The sequence below is a fragment of the Gallus gallus genome, chromosome 6 (genome assembly GCF_016699485.2).
Source record: "Gallus gallus isolate bGalGal1 chromosome 6, bGalGal1.mat.broiler.GRCg7b, whole genome shotgun sequence".
Lineage (NCBI taxonomy): Eukaryota > Metazoa > Chordata > Aves > Galliformes > Phasianidae > Gallus > Gallus gallus.
This window is the reverse complement of record NC_052537.1, coordinates 16,220,215-16,240,817: the sequence shown is the minus strand read 5'-3', so window position 1 is coordinate 16,240,817 and position 20,603 is coordinate 16,220,215. Positions and strand designations below refer to the sequence as shown.

The 20,603-nt window shown below is 40.9% G+C and overlaps 1 protein-coding gene and 2 long non-coding RNA genes across 7 annotated transcripts in view; 2 read left to right on the top strand and 1 right to left on the bottom strand.

Moving 5' to 3' along the window:
• Positions 1 to 13,123, bottom strand: part of LOC124418049 — a 52,993-nt gene extending 39,870 nt beyond the window's left edge. Inside the window, exons 1-2 of the long non-coding RNA XR_006939563.1 lie at positions 12,372 to 13,123; positions 11,734 to 11,774 (exon numbers count right to left, since the gene is read on the bottom strand). This is a non-coding gene — a long non-coding RNA (uncharacterized LOC124418049). The remainder of the gene's footprint in view (positions 1 to 11,733; positions 11,775 to 12,371) is intronic.
• Positions 5,976 to 12,796, top strand: LOC124418392. Its single transcript, XR_006939564.1, has 3 exons — positions 5,976 to 6,934; positions 12,252 to 12,341; positions 12,436 to 12,796. It is a non-coding gene; the product is annotated as an uncharacterized LOC124418392 (long non-coding RNA).
• A 497-nt stretch (positions 13,124 to 13,620) lies between the features above and the next one.
• The window catches only part of VCL (vinculin), a 56,125-nt gene continuing 49,142 nt past the window's right edge, over positions 13,621 to 20,603 (top strand). For all 5 annotated transcript variants that reach the window (XR_005860609.2, NM_205441.3, XM_015288203.3 and 2 more), the window contains exon 1: positions 13,621 to 14,056. Coding sequence is in view for 4 of the 5 variants with exons in the window: in NM_205441.3 (NP_990772.1) it covers positions 13,889 to 14,056 (168 nt within the window). In the remaining variant the exon portion in view is untranslated. The remainder of the gene's footprint in view (positions 14,057 to 20,603) is intronic.

Genomic DNA, 20,603 nt, shown 5'->3' with positions numbered 1-20,603 from the left:
CTAGTGATGCTCAAATGGGAAACAAGTTTGTGGATTTCTTTCAGGTCATGTAAGTACTTCGAAGTTCTTGGGTAAATTCCTTGCTCAATTAATATATGTGAGTTTTGTTACTTAATTTAGTAAGACCAGGATTTCAGCAAAGATACTTCCTTATGCTTAGGACCAGGGTATAATTTGGCAAATTTGGTTAAGTTCTTAGGAAACTTGGACCAAATCATATATTTAGAAGAAAAAGTAGAAAAGACTGGTATAAGATCTACTTTTGTCTGTTGTTATATGAGTGTACAAGCGGTAGCTATTATTAAGAGTCTTTCCACATGTTTAAAAATTACTGTAAGCATTTGAGAGACATGCAGAAGTCTTACAGTAGTACAATTTACAGAGGGCAAATAAATCATCCTGATGTAAGTTATAAGTATGCTTACGTTTCAAGAATAGGAGTGTGGAGGAAAATAAATCAAGACATAAAATCACAGTACCTTTATCTGGAATTTAACATCTCAAGCTAAGAATTGAAGATAATGGGCTCTTGGCTGTATATATCGTGGAGTTAGACATGTTAGAGGATCAGACCAGGTCATCTAAAATCAGCAGAAGGGAATCAGCAGTGTACTCAGTTATCAGTGCTAGTCCCAGACCACTGACTGTTGCCTAATAAAAGCCAGAGTAGCCTTAAACTGGGAAGCAACTCTGTGACTACCTCTTAACATCTGAATACATTAACACTAAGGCAATCAACGTTCAGTTGCATAATTGCTATGTTAGTGTCAAATCATGCGAAGTAATAGCAGACAGAAATAGTAGTTTCAAATAGCTCTAAAATAGTTGTCTACAGACTAAGCCTAAAATTGTTACGTAGCAATTTCCCGGCACTATTAAAGAATGAAAAAATGTTTATTTTTAAAATAGTCTCACTTCTTTCTTCTCTAAAATAAGGACTTATTCCATGCCAAACTCAGAAGAGAATGCTAGACATTAGTTAATATCTAAGCCATCCTTTGAAAAATACAATATGTATTGTAGTACTATTACTTCCAGAGAAAACAAAGTCCATAAATGGAAAGGTGAATCTATCTTAAGATGGATCAATATTATTACTGCTAAACAATACATTCACTATTAACAGTAGTAGTTTTTGGAAGCAAAAATGTGAGTTTTTATTGCTGACAACATCAAATTATTATGTGTTTGAAGCCAATGTTTTAGAATTCGTATTTATAGACTACAGAGGGGAATTTTGCAAGCTTAGCAGTTTTGCAAGTCTGGCTACTTCTGAATGACATTTTGCCTGTATATGACTCATGCAGCCTGTAGAAAAAGACAATGCTAGTCAGAATTTCATATGTAATGGAATGAATGCATCTAAATTCTGAGCCAGTGTGTATTATTTCACTGCAGAAGGGAGCTTGTTCTGGCTTCCAGCTGCAAGACAACTGGAGAAATTCACTGCCGTGTTACAAGTTCTGAAAAAGAAAATGTTATGCCTAGTTTTCTGCCACTGTTAGATGAAAATTCCTGAGTAGCGTTTTTAAAACATTCCTTTGAAGGTGTTAGGACTGGCCACAACTGGATTAGAGTTAGCAGATCAGTGGTGTGATCTGCATACAAGTACTACATTCTTTAACATGTCTGTGTATATTTTATCCTGTGATAATATAAATAGCAGGTATTTGATATTGAATATCAAATATTCAATTGAATGAAAGTATCTTTGTCTGGTTCTGGAATAACGATGTCTGAATGCAGTGTGGCTGTAGGGTTCTAGTTGGGAATAAAGTAAGAGAAATAGAGGAAACTTTCATGAAGCCCTGGAGCATTCCATGCATATAGAAATGCTTGAAGCAGCAGTAACAGTGGTGCCAGATTACCTTGTCCCAATACGAAGGCAGTAGTCTGACCATGGCAACCAAAAGAAAATAGATTTCTAAGGTGCCAGCTGCCATCTCTTTAATTTTGAAGGCTACTCCAGAGAGTAGAAGAGGAAACAGTGCAGTAGAAAGAGGTGGACTCCATGGATTCTGAACAGAGTGGGAGAGCTTCATACAAAATCTGGAGGGAAGATGCACAGCTTTCCAGTCTGCAGTGCTTTCAACTGCATATCTAATTCCCTGGAGTCCTTCTGCAGCATCCATACTGAATGTACTGAAAGTAAGATGCGACTTAAGAGCGCATACCAAGTTTTATTGCAGGCCCAAAGCTGATTGTAATCCATAATAATCACTTTAAATGTAAATCAGTTTGTTTGGGTGAATTTTTCAATTGTTTAGTTCCCAGTAAAACAAACAAGCAAGCCCCATTATTTTTATCATCATGACTAGCTCTTTCCTTAGCATGTGTGCTTTCTTTTGTTTGAACTTGTCACAGAGCAAAATCTTCCTTAAACGATTCTTGCTAAATGGACGTTGTCATGTTCTTCTCATTGCTTTCTTCTCATCTTCACTTGTTCTCTGGTGTTGAATGGGATCTAAATTTGATTAAGTGAACCTATCTACAAATCCAAAGACTGTACTGTCTGCTGTGTTCAAGGGTTGATCGGCTTGCTGGATGTAATCATGTCTCTTAAATTTCACGTAAGAGAAGACCACCATCTGTTCTTTCACTGGCAGGTTTACCTCTTCCTATAACATGCAGAAACTAACATTTGTGTCTCATCTGATGTGCAATCAAAAGGGCTGGAAAGTGGTTGGACTGAGACAATGCACTTTGTAGCCATCAAGTACCACAACTAGCTCTCAGAAGAACACAGCGGGCACAGAGCTTTACTGACATCAGCAAGTGTAGAACAGGGCCTTCGCTGCTGATAATGACATGTGGAAATACACTTAGTGATATTATTTTTAACTCTTCCTGAAAACTACAGAAGTCTGGGTTTCCTTATGGGAGCTGCAGGAAGTTGAACTCCCAACAGTTTTGTGCCGTGGATGCAAAATCTGTAACACTGATGTAGAGGGCCTTCAAATATTTTGGTGCTGTTTAAACCCACATTTTTCCTCTCTTCTGTTATTTACTTCAGATTTAATATACAGAAGTCAGGTTCCTTTTGTTCATGGTTATTTCATGGAAAAAATATTATCTTGCCTAATGAAAGCGCTCAGACTCTAAACAGCACTGTTAGAATCCTCCTATGATTTCTCCCAAATAAATGTTCTTCCCATCTTAATTGCTTGTCCAGTGTCTGTTTTGTTTACCTCATCTCCAGATCTAATTTTCCTGGGTTTCTACTGCATTACATTCTGTCTGCCCTCTCTCCCAGTCTCGAAGAGAAATGGAAACTTAATTAAATATGCACAGAATTTTTAGGCTGTGTTGGAGATGGTTAGAAACTGGAAATAAAGCAGGTTTGCATGGAACCATGGAAGGTTGTTTCCACGCTTCTTTTTGGAAGAGAAATGCCGCAAGATTGCTCCCAGCTTACACAAAGGAAGACACATGAGCTTATATCTCACAGAATATCGTAAGCATGTAACTAAAGTGCATGGGAGTACACAAAGGAGCACCTACAATATACATGTAATACACTAAAAGTCATTACGGGATGCAGTTCCTTTTACAACTGGAGTGTTGTGTGACAGTTAGAGATTTGCTCAGCAGGCTGCCTCTGCCCAGTAGCCAGCTGTAACCCCACCACGTGACCTGACCCACAGCTGTGCCTCTGGGATCACTGTGTCTGGGGTTGTTTGTAGGGTCAGGACATGATGATGCAGAATGTTTTATGTTTTCTCTTATCTTATTGCTAACTTTTGAAATAGAAACAGTACTCTATTTATAGAATGTGTATCCTTGCTGAGACAAGTCAGTTCTAGCAAAAGAAAAGCCCTGTCACACAGAAAAGAGCAAACAGCAATAGCAGAGAAGTTATTTTCATATCTTCATGTAAGGTTTTTTGTAATCCTGATATCGTTTTTGATCCTTCTTTCTTGATTTGAGGTGTTAGAGCAGAATCAATTTATGAGAAAGCATAAAGACAGAGTCAGACCGTGGGTGTCATCTAGCACGTTATCGCAGCTCTGAGAGTAGCCAACAGTAGATGACTGAAAAAGTACTAAAGCAGGAAAGAATAAGACAACAGTTCCCAAAGTACATTATGTCCAGCTGTATAAAGCTGAGGATCTTCTTCAGGCAGAAATACTGCCTCTGTGTTCACTAGACTCTGATGGTATTTTCTGTTGCAAATTTTTTCAACTAGATTTTGGTCTTTTGAACTTTGTTCCGTATAAAGTTTTGGAATTAGCAACGTGTTTGTGGGAAACTGTAAAAAAAAACATATCTCCAGTGAAGTTATAAGTACTTAACATTCAGAAACCCTTATTCTGTTATTTACAGCTACGAATGCATATATTCATTTTATAATTGTCAAGGAAGGACTGACCAATTAAGGAACGTACTGCAAGGGAGACTCATTTACACCTTTGCAAACTGATTTTTAGACTCCATGATCGCTTGAAGGATGGAAGGTGAAAAGAGGAACCAAATCAGGCAATAGGATTTAAGATTTTTAGGAGGTAAAATACAACTTCCAAAGAGTAGTCAGAGAGATGGTGTATTACAGAATGAAGTGTAAAATTTCTGCTGTTAGATGGAAATGACTTTATCAAAGTTGCAACATTTCCTATTCAGGACAGCTCTGAAAGCTAATGGTGTAATTTAGTACCACTTCTACTAGATCTTTCACTGACAGCACATTAGCTGAATCACTGTGACTCAACTTTAACAGTACAATTCTAATTTGAGAATTGTGACTTAAAATTAGGAGTCTTTCCCATTAGCACTTTCACACAGTATCATTTTGGTGACAGTGGTAGAAGAGGGGCAAGAATGCACACAAGAGTATTTATACTCCGCAGAGAGAAATGTTGGTGCTCTTGCCTAATGATATGTAATAATTCACTCGTATGTACCACTCTGAAGAGTGAGAAATTCGTACTCAACTGTTCAGACATCACAACCAATTTCATAAGAAACACAGTACCATTAAATCTCCTTTGCCAAAAGAACACAGGATGCTCCTTTAGGCAGTTAGAAAAGAAAAATCTTTTACTCCACTTTCATCTCAATACAGTCTCCCAGGAAAATAAGCATCCATATCTCATTCACAGCAGTTCTTGCCTGAGCTCTTTTTCTAGAAAATTGATGGTTCTTTCATGACAAAAGGAAAAGTGGCCTACAATTTGTTTTCCTGCATAAAAGCCCACCTCCATAACAGGTCTCCTCTAATGGCATTTTAATTTATAAAACATTGGTTTCATTTTCTCTGATTGTTTCTAAAAGTTGCATTTAACTTCATCCTATCAAAAGCTCATAAACTTTGTCTATAATGCAGCAATAAGGGTACCACTTACAATGCCTTCTTTCTACAGTAGCTCACTAGAAATGAAAATCACTTTGCTGGCCTCTTCTCTGTCAGACTTGCCCTTTCTGGTTTGGCTCTGTATTCCTTTAGTCTGTAGGCTGCTGCTTCTGTATGCGCCTGGCTGACATGTACTGCTATTTACAGAAGCCTGCAAAACCTCAACAGCCAAATACAAGTGAAACTATCACCTAGTAGATAGAATCTGTGCATTGGGTACCTCCCCCCCCCCCCCCCCCCCCCAGGTTCCTTCTTCTGTTGAATGTATATTTAGGGCTCTGGTTAAGACTTTGAGTAGAGTTTTGTAGAATGTGGCACCTAAACACTGGTGTTTTTAATTCTGTTCAGTGAGTCTGTTCACCTAGATCTGGTAGTAAGTTCCATTGATCTCACAGACATTCTTCACGCAAGTCTTCGTGATAAATCTTCAAGCCAACAGATTGCTATGGGTTTGAATTAGGGTAAGTGCACTACTACATACTGAAAAGAGGAATAAAATTTAATCAGGCCCCAGACAGCTAACATTCCTCCTGCTATCGCACCGTTTCTATTTCATTTCCTTATTCTGCCTAAAGCATTGTAGCGGTTACCTTTCTGAACAAACTCCAAAGAGGCTCTTGTATTTCCATCTACTTTCCCCTTGCTGTACTGTGGGTGGTTTCTCTTCTCCCGTATTTGGAAGTTGGCCTGCCGTATGGACATCCCTTGTGGCTTACTGTTTAAATTCCAGAGTCACTGTTGCGCATTACCGTTTTCTTCGAGTGATGTAAATCAAATACAGTACGAGTGAAAAATGTGAGTCTAGCCTTGGCTATCTGCTTTGCAAGAGACACTGTAATTAATGCAAAAAATTTGTGTCAGTGGAGAAAATATTTCACAAGCACAGCGTGCTTTGCACAGCATGACATTGCTGTCTATTGACACTCATTTGGCAGCAGTTTGTGCACATTTTACCACTGAGTACCATCTACCACAGTACGTGACAGTGAAGAGTTACACATACAGATGGGAAATGTTGTTGCCTTGCATCAGGGGCATTTTTCTATATGTAGAAGGGAATCTGCAGGAAGACTCGGTAGCCCTTAATTTTTACTACTCATCTTCAAGCAGACTGCAGAATACAAATATCCACTAGTTTCTAGTTTAGGCATTAAAATTTTTATTAGTCAAGTTTTCTTCTTTGTCAGTGGATTGAATAAATGATATTGGACACAATATCTTAAATAGGAATGTTTAAGTATTTTACCAGTACTTATGTTTCATACCACGCTCCTTTAAGAGGAGGTTAAACAATCTCTCATTTCTGTCTCTGAATACTCATGTGGGTAATATCATCTGTGTAATGGGGCATGTATGGGAACTGCTGAGTCATGGCCTGAACCACTGATTGAACACCTGGGGAAAGGACCCCCTCAGCCCTGGAAGCACAGGTGAAGGCAATTCAGCTGTGTGACTGGAAGGGGTACAGCCTGGCTGCACCTCTCTTCGACCTCACTTAAAGGCTGACTGCTACTAGGGAAGGATCTCTTTCTAGAGATCCCTCCTTGGTGAAGCTTTCCCCTGCAAACCTGGAATCTTCTGATATGGGTGAGCAATCTTCTTCCCTTCCTTTATAGCACCTTTCTATTGTGCTGCTCCTTCCATTATCACACCTCTGTTGTAATGCCTTTCCTGTTGTATCGATCTGTCCCATTGCTACAGGACAAAAATCTGCTCTACTGATATTTTACCTCAAGAGGAAAGTAAGGCGAGGTACGGGGATCTTCTGTATGTGTATGATACGCACAGCTTAATTCTTAATAGCCATGAATCTAATTAACAGGAAGACTAAGAGGAAGATGAGCATGTTTTCAGTACATTTCAACAAAATTTTAAATAAATTCTTATGGGCATAAAATGTCAGGAAGGCTTTTTTTTTTTTTTTTTTCTGCCCAGAAATATTGTATGGATTAATGTAATTCTGAGTTTTGCCTGTTAACAACAGTATAAAACTCTCACTACAGCCCTGAAGTTCTCTAAGCCCAAGAGTGGCATGGCGTGCTGTTGAATGTACACTGGTCTTTCTATGACACTGCTGCTTTTCTATGTGGAATGAAGAACAAAATGTATATATTCACATAGCAATCTTACAGTGAGTCCTACTTAACTTTAGGAGAGTTTAAGGTCCAATTGTGTTAAAATAATTGTAGGTTCAGCATCTTAGGGGAGGAGGAAGTATTTTTTCATATTGTTGGTTAATTTTCTTGTTTTATTGTAATTATTTGAAGCTCCTCTGTCTGGGACACTGCAAGAATTTTAGCCAAGATGAATTAATGGATACAGCACATATAAGATACTCAAATGTACATCAATGTGATGTATTATTTGGATTTGTGTCTTCATTGTGTGTGGAGTGAGTTTATACATATTCACAGAAACTTGGTCCTCTCTAGCAAGATCTCCTTTTTAAGTCTTGTGGAACTTGGCCGTTTAGTATTTGTTGATGGCTTTGAGTTCCTATTTCTAGTAACACAAGGTCACAAATTTGTAGATGCATTCCAAATAAAATAATTTGTTAAGGCATAGTCTATGAAAGAGTTAAATTACTTCAAGATTATTCACATAAAAAAGCTGATTAAATACATGCATACTCAGAGTTTATTGCAACTTACTATAGTGTTATTTCACTTCTGTTGGTGGTTTTTCCAGAAGTCTGGCTCAGCCTAAAGACTTTAGCTTTGTGGTGAACTGGAATGTACACAAAATTGAGCCTATTCATTCTGCAATAGGGATATAAATAACTCACAAGACTCCAAACCAGCAAAACACTTCAAATTTTAGACTGATCGTAAACTAAACAACAAACACATGGTTTAACACCTTGGTGAGTCAACCCAACATGAGGAACTCTGGAAAAGGCATTGGTACATACAAGCACACAATATTACAGAGGCAGATGACAGCTGATTAAGCTGAATCAGACAGATGAACATGCAGCCCTAAAATGCAAGCATTTAGTAGGTCAGCTGTATAGGCTGGTATGGACAAAGAGGTCCTTGAAATTGATGTAAATATAATTAAATGCAAAAACACAAGCATTCGGATATCTTCTTGCAAGGAAGATGGAATGTCACAGCTTACTGTATGCATTTCAGCTGAGGTATCTGTTAATTCCAATGCAATGTGAAGTAAAACAGGGAAGCTTACACTGACCGGCCAGAGAGGTTTAAGCCCATCTCTATACTTTTTAAGGAAATACACAAAGAGCATGTGAGAGGTCAATCACCACATATCGGTTAGAGGATGTAATGTCTTTGTGAACGGATTGATCACGAGAGTCTGACTGCTCCCAAAAAGTACGCTCTTAGAAAATAATCATGGTGTAGCAAGTGCCATTTAAAGTTGAATGGCAGCACCTACGCAAGATTTAATATTCTTAACTTAAACAGGCGCAATATCTTTGGCTGATTTCCATCATGTTTCCTGTGCAAATGTGTAGATGTGACCATAAGAATTTAGTAAAATTACTAGTAGTAAAATAACTATTAAAATGGCCATTTAATGTGAATGAAGCACTAAGACTATTTATAAGCAAGGCTCTGGCAAACTCAGAACAAAAATATACATCTCTTATTGCCTAAAAATTGTATTGAAAATAGCACTGCCAAAGTGAGATACTTGGTAGAAGACACAGGAATAATTCTTTTTTGCTTCAACTCACATTTCTTTTAGCAGTACTCATCTACCTAATCAGAGAGTCCAACTCCTGAAAATTACCTATTGCCTTCTGAAAATGAAAGTCAAAAATTAATGTTGCTACAAGAGTAGAAAGACATTTTGCTTCCATTTAATGTGAATAGATTGTGTAAATTTAACTACACGTAAGCTGTCATGCAAGTTTACCTATATAGAAATACATGATAATCTTGTCTGGAATTTTTGAGAAGTAGGAGAATCTGTTCTTTGACAATCATTCCTCAATAGCAAATTCTAGAATAAGCATTAATATTTGCATAAATAGATACAAATAGATTAAATATGCTCTTCTTTCTTTTTCTATGTCTTTTGTCTTTAAAAATATTCCTTGAATTGTATTGCTACAACTGTGATACTCCAAGATAAATCACTTAAGAATGCAGTGTGGTTAGTGCAGTATTCTGGGCTCAAAGCAGTTGGCACTTGAACTCAAAGATAAAAAGATAAACTATATTTGCACTCTTTGCTTCCCAGTAGATGTTGCATAGCTATGTAGAAAGATAATCCTTGAAGGAGATGGTGAATTGGTAATAGTGTTCTCTGCAGATCTAAGCCTCACTGTGTTTAACAATACACCTGTACAAACTCACTAGAAACTGAGGAGATGGCTGGCAATTGTGATGTAAATTTTCCAGCTGTGGAGGGGCTGCTCCCATCTATCTCCTTTAGTGGCTGGTGATATTAATGTAAGTAAAAAAATCATATAACAATTGTCCTGCTGCAGTTCCTATCACACAGCCAGCAAAGACCTAGGACAAAACAGAATCTAACCTACTCTCAAGGCAGAAGTCATCTTCATGAAGACAAGGCATATTAACAGTATCATGTTGAAGTTACACTGTCATATTTCCTGCCTGCTCTCTTTTCCCTTTGTTATCATTTCTTTGGTGTGAGATAAACTCAATGTGCCAGCCAGCAATAGACTAGAGATATCAATATAGTAATTCCATGATAAGCCTATACCAATCTTAAAATGTCTTTAAGGCAGGCTTTACCACATAAAGACATTTTTCTTTTTTTTAAATATTTCGATAATACAGATCTTCTCCTTAGATTACCCAAAGTTAATGGCTTGATAAGAGAACTGTAGGATGTGTTCTATGTCCACTGATCAATAATAGCTTCAGATTCCCCAGAACTTGAGAAAAAGAGATTCTAATCCTTACATTTCAACATATGCTTAAACCTTCATGGGATCAGGACAGCGCCATTTTATGCAGTATATGAATACAGTATTTCTGTAAACTTTACAAGGCAGCTAATCAGGTGTTACTCAGAAAAGCTAGAAGCTAGAGCAGTCAAAGAACAAGATCAGGCCATTCCAGAGGTAAGCAATTCAGCACAAACAAATTAAATGCTTAGAAAACCTCATCATTCTCTGCTTTGGTATCTAAAACTGAAATCAACTACTGCAAAATATGGCTAGCGCTTGCAGTTAAACCAGGCGTATTGACTTCAATGAAGTATTCACATTAACAAAGCACCTTATTATTTTAGTCAATTGCAAACTCAGAAAGCTGTGAAAATGGTTCTGCTCCACTGCTCCTGTCATTTGTAGTTGTAGTGCCATGTATACCTACCACAGGATGCAGAACTGTGACAAAGACTGCAATGCAGTGTTTTCCCTTTTTCTACCAAAGTCTATTATTCTGTATTCATACATCTCTCTCAGTTCAGTGGAAGCAAGGAGAGTATTTCTTCACTTTGAGATACACTTACGTGTGGGAACAGAACTTGAGATTACGTGCAAAGCAAAACAGACTGTCAGAGCAAAAAGCTAAGCCAAAGTCATGGAAATAGAAATGTATACCAGATGAAAATAGAATTGATTATTATCATGGATATTTAATGAACTTTACATTCAGTGGAGGGAGCACAAATTCATATTTTCTTACTTTACTATGGCTCAACTTTAATGAAAATCAGAGTGAAGATAGTCAACGCTTCCATTTCATTTTGAATCAAGGCACAAACCAGTCTTTCATCTTCTTGTATAGTCCCATCATAATTTTGTAAAAATAAAATAAAACAAATTGCAGGTAGGACCATGCCCATGACATCTCTGTGTTCAGTAAATCCCATTTTTGTCATTCATCTGTCATCTAAGATGGAGATATTATGGCCTTACATTTGATGAAGATTTTTGTAAGCAGAAAAGTCTGCTGACAAATTTTTTTTTGCAGGAATGGGTTTACTTAGACTCACCTGAGTTCTTAGGAAATTGTGATGGATATGGAGAGTGTCTTCAAAGCTAATCCTTTCAGTCTAACCATTTTATCACATTTTGGATGCTAGTCACTCCTGTATTGCTAATGATAGACACAGCTTCTTAACAATACTGAAATGTTGAGTATGAGGAAAGGAGGTCTGGCATGCTTTTTTTTTCCTCATGTATTGCACATGTAACAACATATTGGAAATAGGAAAAATAAAAGAATTCCAACATTTCCATTTTGGGCTCAAGAAACGGAAAGTATTGTGACCAAATCTACTCTTATTTTCTACATATCTGTTAGGATCTCGAGAATTAATGAAACAGCATAAACTGGAGAAGAAACCTCACAAAACCAAGATGGTGTATAATCACAGATACAGTGCAAAGGGCTTAAGAGTGTTTAAAAGAAAAAACAACCCTCATCACAAAACAGTACCTGCTGCAGAGCTGTTCGTATGATGTCAATGCGACAGAATTCTGAAAAGAGAAAAAAAAAAAACACTGTAAAGAAGGTATTTGAGGAAAAAGTGTTATGTGTATTGATGTTAACTGCATGTAATTCTGCTAGATGTGACTTCAGTAATTAAGTAACAATTATAAGAGGAGGCAGGGAGTGTCAGTGTTGTACCTACAGTGCAGTCATACATTATAAACAACAGAAGCTGGCTTTTCTTGTGCAGAAATTACACCAGTGTGATCCAAATGCTGAGACAAACTCTTGATACCACTCTCAAATACACAAATGTATTCTGGCCCTGTAGGTGAGTAATTCTAAAAATTTCAGAAGGCTGCCAGAAATGTCCACCTGCTCTTTGTATTTTGTTACGCCTGCTGTAATCATACCTACCAGATCCTCCAAGGCAGCCTCTCAACATTATTGAAGAACTTTTTTTTTTTTTTTTTTTTTTTTTTTTTTTTTTTGCTTTGAAACCTGTGTTTATGTGCCTATTTCAGACACGGCTCAGCACAAAGGGTCCAAGACCAGAAGCACTCTATTTTTTTACCAGAGAACTTAGCCCATGTGGAAGTCACACAAACAATGAAGTAAGAGGTCTATTAGGTTTGCACACTTACATGAAGTGGGATTAAGCACGTTATGAGCCCATAACGTGCCCTAACTCTTCTTTGTAAATTCTAGCTGTTGCAGATTACGTGCAGGCCAGAAGGATTGCTCTGTGTGACCATTTTTTCGGGATCCATTGTTTGTTAAGAGGCACCACGGGAGATTCACGCGGGGTAACTGCAGGTGCAGTGTCACACAGCGTTCAGTCAGCACCACGACACGCTCTGAGGGTGCAGAGTTCATGGGTGTTAGCACGCTCAGTACCGCTGAGAGGCTGATATTTTAAGCATGTCTTGAATGCCAACGTGTAATTTGATTATCCGTTATCAAGCCTGCACTACAGGAATTCCTCTTCCAATAGAAATTCGGATAGCTCAGCACAGAAATTTGCCGTCCGGCTTTTTCCATAAATATGTACGTGCAAAAACAAAAGAGAAAGTCAGTGCGAGAGGCGCTGCTGGGGTCTCTGACCCCGTACAAAACCCGGTTTAGTTCTTCCCTCGTAGTGCCGTCCCGCAGCGCCCGCGCTCAGCGCGAGTCGCGATGGCGGTCCCCGCGCGCAGCCCCAGCGGCACCGCTGTGTGTTTACAGGAGAAACGACATCGTACTGCGGCCCAGCACCTTGGCGGGACGGACCGCAGGGCAACGGCCACAGCCGCACTCTGAAGTCACCACAGAAGGGATTTCTGTTGCTTTTTTGCCTGTGCTCCGTGTTTCTTCTCTCACAACCGTACCGCTCACCACAGCCGCTCCCCGCCCGCGCGGGGCGGAGCACCCCCCACGAGGCACTTCTCCTCAGCGCTGCGGAAGCGGGTGGGACCGCGCCCGGGGCGTGCCGCACCCTGTGCCCGAGTGCACGGCGCGGGGCAGCGCTCCGCACTCGGAGACTTCACGCAAGAGCCGTGGGGTGCTGCACGCGCTGCCTCCCCTCAGCACAACGGCCCCAACTTGCGCCGGCGCGGGAAGGGGAGGGAGGAGCGGGCACAGGAATCCCGCCGCTATCCCAGCGCCGCGGCTTTAATCGTCTCCTTATATGGACAGCAGAATGTCTGACGTCACCTCGGCGCTGGGAAACCAGCGACCGCGCAACCCAGCTTGGCGGCGGGGGCGGATGGGCGGGAGGCGCTGGAATGCTGACGGACGCGGCCTCGCGCCACTGGGAGCGGCGGCGGCTGCGCGGGCATTGGGCGAGGGCGGCCGCGGGGGCGGGGAGCGAGGGGGTTGGTTGTAGCGCCTGAAAAGCCGCCGCCTGGCTGCGGAGGGGCGCCAGTGCTGGGTGGGTGCCGCCGGGGGAAGGCGAGAGGGTACCGAGTTCGAGTCCCGCCCGTGCCGGGAACTGCCGGTCCGCACCGCCGCAGCCCGCTGAGGGGTGAGGAGTTCGGGGCGGCGTCGTTTCCTTATTTCTTTCTCGTTTTTCTCTCTCGGCGGAGGCCGCGGCTTTCTCCGTGGGGCGCCAACCCGCGGGGACAGAGTTTTCCAGGAGTTTGTGCGGACTTCGGGCTCCGGCCCCCCCTGCCCCGCTGCCGCCATGCCCGTCTTCCACACGCGCACCATCGAGAGCATCTTGGAGCCCGTGGCTCAGCAGATCTCCCACCTGGTCATCATGCACGAGGAGGGGGAGGTAGACGGCAAGGCCATCCCGGACCTCACCGCCCCCGTGTCGGCCGTGCAGGCCGCTGTCAGCAACCTGGTGCGGGTGAGTAGGGGCGGCCGGCCCGTCCCCGTCTCTCCTCACGGGGCAGCGCCCCTCACGGCCGTGGCGCTGCGCGCGGCTGCGCTCGCCGGGAGCCGACCGGGCGGCGCTGGGCTGGGAGCGCGTCCGGAACGGGGATCGCGCGGGGCCTGCGGGGCTGGGGCGGCTCCGCTCCTCAGCTGCGGCGCCGCGCTGAAGCGCTGCGACTACTGCTATTTATACCGGCCGCTTCGTGCTCGCTGAAATGCCTCACAGATGTCTTATATATCTGGTGTGGTGGTGGGTTTTTTTTGTTTTTTTTTCTTTTTTTTTTTTTCCTGTCTTCGAAACTCCTGTTTTGAAGAACAGGTCTTATGAGGAGTCGCTGAGGGAACTGGGGTTGTTCAGTCTGCAGAAGGGGAGGCTCAGGGGACGCCTTATTGCTCCCTTCAACTCTCTGAAAGGAGGTTGTGGCGAGGTGGGGGTTGGCCTCTTCTGTTGGGGGGGGTCCGGCCTGAAGTTGTGCCGGGGAGTTCAGGTTGGATGTTAAGAACAACTTACTCTCTCAGAAAGAGTGGCAATACTCTGGCACGGACTGCCCAGGGAGGTGGTGGAGTCCCCGTCCCTGGGAGCATTAAGAAAAGGGCAGATGTGATACTGAGTGATGTGGTTAGTGGGCATGGTGGGGATGGGCTGATGGATGGGGTAGATGATCTTAGAGGTCTTTTCTAATTCTAATGATTCCATGATTCTAAACGTATCTGCTGTAACAGGCAAAGTACTTAATTAGTATAATTCTTTGCTGGAGACGAGGAAAAGATGGAGGGGGGGGAGGAGGGGAAATCAAGGTTGTGACAGTGAGGTACATGGACATAGGCCAGCTGTCCATACCCAGCGCTGAGCGGAGCAGTGGCCAGAGGGCAAAGCCGGGAACTGCTGCTTGCTCTGTTCTGCACAGCCTCGAATGAAAGCTCCTCTCTGTCTGCGGGAAGTGATGGTGGGTCAAAATGAAGCAGAATCTCTTGGATTCTTGAGGACAGCTAAACATAGCATAACCTCTCAAGGTACAAGTATTTGCAGTATAGACACTTTAGTCTGAAAAGCGCGTGACTAATATGTTTGAAATGTTTTCTGTTGATGCTTTTGTGACTTACTGCATCAGAAGAATAGCAAACACTTGCAAAGCAAAAGTGACTTGTTTGATGTGAAGAGCAATGGAATACTGTATTCTTCTGTTCCTTTAACAGTTAGTAATACTCGCACTTCTGTTAGGTTCATTTATAGACTCTTCTGGATACATTTTGAAACATAACACACTTCATGCTCACTATGAATCCCATAAAAATCTTAAGTTGTTCATAGGAAGCATTATCTCTTAGCAAAAAAGTTTTAAGTTGGACTGTAATACTTGTAACATGGTTAAAATACTGCATCACTGTTAACTGATACATTCATTAACACATGGAAATCATGAGGCTTGCAGGGATAAGGAGCTGTCAAGATGAGTAATGCAAATGATGTATTCATTAGATTGCAGCCTGCAGTGCTTCCAATGCAGTAATAGCTCCCCACTTTGAGGTTCTGCAGTGCAACTATTGCTTCTGGTCCCATGACTCTGTGAGTTCTATGGGATGTGCTCCAGAACCCTTCTGCCTCTCTGGCTTCAGCTGAAACTTCTGAGTTCTGATGAAAAGTGGTCTGCCTGCAGCAGTGGAGTGCTGTATTAGGTGCTCTGGTTGTATGGGTATTCAGGCACGGTGTATGAAATGCTTTTCCTTGAAAGGAAGACTTCAGATGTAACTTTGCTTCTGAGCTTAGCGTGTCTCATTGGATTGTATGATTTTGTTCATTTTTCTTATGCCCCACCACAAGAGAGCTCAATCCCAAAAAGTAGGACTTATTTCAGAAATCCAGAAATAGGATTAGTTTCTTTGTACAGCTTGCTAATGCCAGATCATCTTTCATTTGGGGCCATTGTTTTGGAAGCCTCTGATTTTTTTTATTTTTTATTTTTTCCTTTCCTTGCTTGCCAGCTAAATAAGAAGAAAGACTGTTGAATACAATTTGTGTGTTAATTCACAGAGAGCCAGTAGGTGTGTAATCTGAGGTGGTGCTTAAAAGAAAGATGTCCTGGTTTGGTAGAATACAGCTTTGACTACATTAAGAAAAAACAGAAAAGTTTTGTTTCCTATCCAAAGCTGTGCTTTCAGTGTATCATTCTTAAGTATGAAGATAATTTGTGAAACCACAGTTCCACGGAAGCAGGAATATTTATTTCAGTGAGGTTATCTAATGGCTAGTTTTCTAGTGGTTTCACAGGAGACAGCAAAGAAATGGCCAGTACAACCAAGTTAGTAACATAGCTGGTAGCTTTCTTTGCTGTCTACCCAGGCTCCTTCCTGTAGTGTGAGTAATGCAGGGTACAGGATGGTGAGCACTGACCAGCAGAGGTTAGTTTATCGGTGAAAACATGTCATGCACAGCAACACCATTCTCCAGCTCACCAGCCCTGCTACACGCAGTACAGACTCCATAGTTTAGAAGGTGCAAGATTGAATCCCTGTGACTATTGTGTCAGTAAGCAGCTGCTGGTAGCAGTGTTTGAAGGACTGAGATCTTCACTTGTGCAATGCCTGGGAGGTGTGCTGTGTTGAAAAATGGGCTAAGAAATAAGATGTCTCCTTCAAAGAAGGAGCCCCATGCAGTAACTTTTTTGAAGTTCATTGTATTGGTGTTCTTAAGGTACAGATATGACAGTGTACTATATCCAGGTTGGAGTGGAATGTGATAGATCTTCTGTAATATACTAAATCAGTTTGTTCTTTTTTTTTTTTTAACTGAAGATCTTAATGTTTTTATTGGCTGGTATTTGGAATGTATGTGTGCCTGTTAGGGAAGGGTTAGGATTTGGCTTGGTATTTCTTGTAGCTAAAGATGTACCACAAAAATGACAGGATTGTTTGGAAAAAAAAAAAAGTCAGGCTCAATGGGCTGGGAGTAATTTGGAGCTTGTCAAATGTACGTCAAGTTTAGTAGGCAGTAAAATGAAATCTTGAGCAATCGAGCTTCACTTGAAGGAAATTAACCTTATGGTACTTTAGTGGTTTTCTAATTTTGTTCATAAAGCATTAATCAAATTTATCTTTTTTTAGAAGGGACTTTTGTTGAAGATGACTAATGGCAATGCAGTAAACTTAAACCTCTCATACTCTATATAAATAACTTCCCAATTTTGTGGTGGGGAAAAATAACTCTACTTTCCAGTAGTGATTTAACAGTTCTATCTTCAGAGTAATGTTGTAATACTGCAGAACAGAGAAAGCATGTTCTATTTTGCCATTTTAAGCTCCATTCACTTATGCCTTGTATAGATTACGATTTTCTGCTGTTAAAGGTCTAGGTTTCACTTGTCTCTAGTGCTTCATACTGACCTGCTTCACAGCAGAGCCCTTGCTGCTGTGCTAAGCATCAGCAGTCCCATAGATGAATCAGCTGAGCTTGTCAGATAGGGAATAAATTCTGTGCATGATAGAGTAGCAGAGGTGAGTGTGTGAGGATGCTTAAGTACACACAACTTAAGCACATCAGTGGTATCAGTGGCTCAAGAAGGTGTTGGCTTTTCAGGGACTGAGTTGTCTTACCAGGTCAATATTCTGAGAGATTTGACTCTCATTACTTGAGACCAAATGTCAGACCATTAACCAGTGTTGCTGTTTTTCACCTTGAGTGAGTTCAGTCCATGAACTGGTCCTAATTAGATTTGTGTTCACAAAGTGTCTGAGATGGTTTGGAAAAGAGACCTGCTTGGAAAGGTCATCATTTCCTCTAATTGATGTTGCAGCTTGTATGTTTTTTCCATCCACTGTGTTACATATGCTGTTCTTCTGCATTTTAAGTTATATACTGTGTAACGTTTGCGTATGTCTAATTTCTATTACGTGAACTTTTATGGAGAAAACTTGTTTTACTGTCTATTGAATGGTTAAGTATTGCATTACTTAGAAATACATTCTGGGTGCTGTGATGAGCCTTTATGCACTTACTGAGATTTGGAGGCTTATGAAACGATTCTGATATCTTTCTGCATCAACAGCTACCATGTCAGGTCAGCCATGAGTAAGGGCCTCTTAGATTGAGTATTTTGTCTTGCAGTTGTGGTGCATCAGATGTTACCCTGAAGTCCTGCATGCCCAAGCACTACCTCACCATAAGCACTGGTACTGAGGCAGCCACGTGAAACTTAAAAAACAAATATGCACCTCTCCCACATTTCTGTTTTCAGTGTATCCGTATCAGCTGTCCTATCTCATCCTCGTGAATGAGGAAGTTATCACCTCAAGCAGTCAGTATGTTCTGGGTGCATATCCGTGGGCCTTTCTCAAGTGCAGGAAGTGGCAAAGGCTTACGGGGCTGTGCAGAAAGAACTGTGTATTTTCTATGGACAGTCTGTGAGTTACCTGCCAATAGTGGTGCCCATCGGCCCGGGAATCACACAAATGAAACTGTGGAAGCTGCAACCTGCCTTGAAACCCTTGTCATAGTTGCAGCAGTAAAATTCTAATACATTGCTAAACACAGTTAATATGGAGAAATGGTGTGGAGAATGGATTGGGAAAACAGTATCCTTATCCTTGTCCCCAGGCTTTCTCCTGGCAGAGCTGGCTTGCCTGTATCTCAGGGTTCATGAGAGAGGAGTGAGCTGTTGGGGGAAGCTTAGTAAAATGATTATTTGGGAAAGAAATTAGCTTGTTATGCTGTTTTTTAGAGCCTCATTGGGGAGGACAGACAGGAAAAAACAATAAATTGTTGTTTTTATTTTTCCTTTCAAGTCTGCAGTAACTTTCAGAGGTTTTTTTGGTCTCGTCTTTTCCTTCCGTGCTCCCTGCCGTACTGAAAAAGTGGGTTGTTAGAGCAGCTCATCTGAACTATACTGTGTCCAAACCCATTGCCAAATGGCAAGCTGGTAGGAATGCTGGAAGTGCCCTGAAGATCTCATGAGAGAATAGACCTTTTAATTGTGTATTTCTGTGTTATATGTATATATAGTGGAAACCTGTGATTCCTGTTGGGTGTTATATCTTTTTTAATACATATAATATGTATTTGCTTATCTTTGAAAGAACATCATTCTACTTTGGTGTATCTTCTTTAGGACTTTGTTTGTTTGTTTGTTTTGGACCATGGGAACAGTGGCCATATGTTCCTATTGGATGCAACCAGTGAGGGTGTGTGCGTGGGGGTGGGCTGAGGGGAAGAGTGTTGAATTAGAAATAAAGCAACTTTGTAATAACAAAAGTACATCATAACTTCTTTCTTGCTTTTATCTGTTAGGAGTCATCTTTCCATAAGTGATAAATCAGTTTCTAATTTGAATAGAAAAATCTCTTTGTTCTGTTATGTATTTGGAGACTTAATTTATACCAGCCTGTTCTCTAAAAGGAATCTTTTGTTCTGTTTCTTTAAATGTGCACGGAGATAGTGAATGCCTTCATTAGTAATTACATGCAGCTTGCTCTTGGGCATAAAAACAGTATTATTCAGCAGTGAATAGATAAACTTAAAGTGGTTGGCTGGACTAAAAAGTTCCATATGCCAACAATATGGTGTATACCACTCCTGGAATACACTCTGGAAAACTCAATGCTTGCTTTTTACTGCATAAGTGTATTTCAGCAGTGGGAGAGTGGTTAAATCCAAGAGTCAGGGCTGAGGTGTTTATTCTTGTTCCTGACTTCTTGCAACTTTTGTGTTACTTTTCTTCTTTGTACTCTGAAACTGGAGGATGTTTCTTCTCCTCATAGTTCTATTAGCCTGTAGGCATGAACTTCTCTACAGTTTTATAAAAGGAACGAACCCAATAAAACTTAGTGGACTATGTTTTACACAAAACATAGAAATGTGTAGCTTCAGAACCTCAGGAGGGTAATTTGCATGTCTTTCACCTTCCCAGTATATCTGTAATCTGGACTGATGAAGCAAATATTCAAGAGGATTTAGAGAGAAAAAACAAGTAGTGATTTTAAAGAGTTGTTAAGCAAACATGGATGTTAATGCTAGTTATAGTAAGTGCCTGAGAAAGTTAAGTGGTTGTTGGTGCAAATGCTGGGTTATGTTTCTTTGGTTCCACATCTGCTAGAACTCTTAAAACAAATGACAATTCTGCTGATTACTTTTCCAAAGGACTGATTTGACACTGCCTTGAGTACTGCTTAACTTTAGCAGCAGCCACACCTAAAGTTAAGACTAATTTTAAGTCCCCATTTCAGTATTGTAGAGCTTGAACGTGTTGTTCTGAAGCCCTTGTCTGATTGTTGTTTTGTTTTGGTTTTTTTGAATCTTTCTGACGTTGTATTTGAGGCAAAAAGATACAAAGTCAACTACTACTGTTAGCAATGTCAGTTTTCTTATGCTGCTATTTCTCCCTGTATAAAGCAAGTCAGACTGGCAAGCGAGACTGTAAAACTGAATATTGCTGTAGGAGGTTGGATTTTTCCTTTAGTGGCAAATTCTGTTCCTTCATTTTCTCAGTCAAAAGCTGACAAATGCTTCTTGTTAGAGAGCCTGCCTCTGC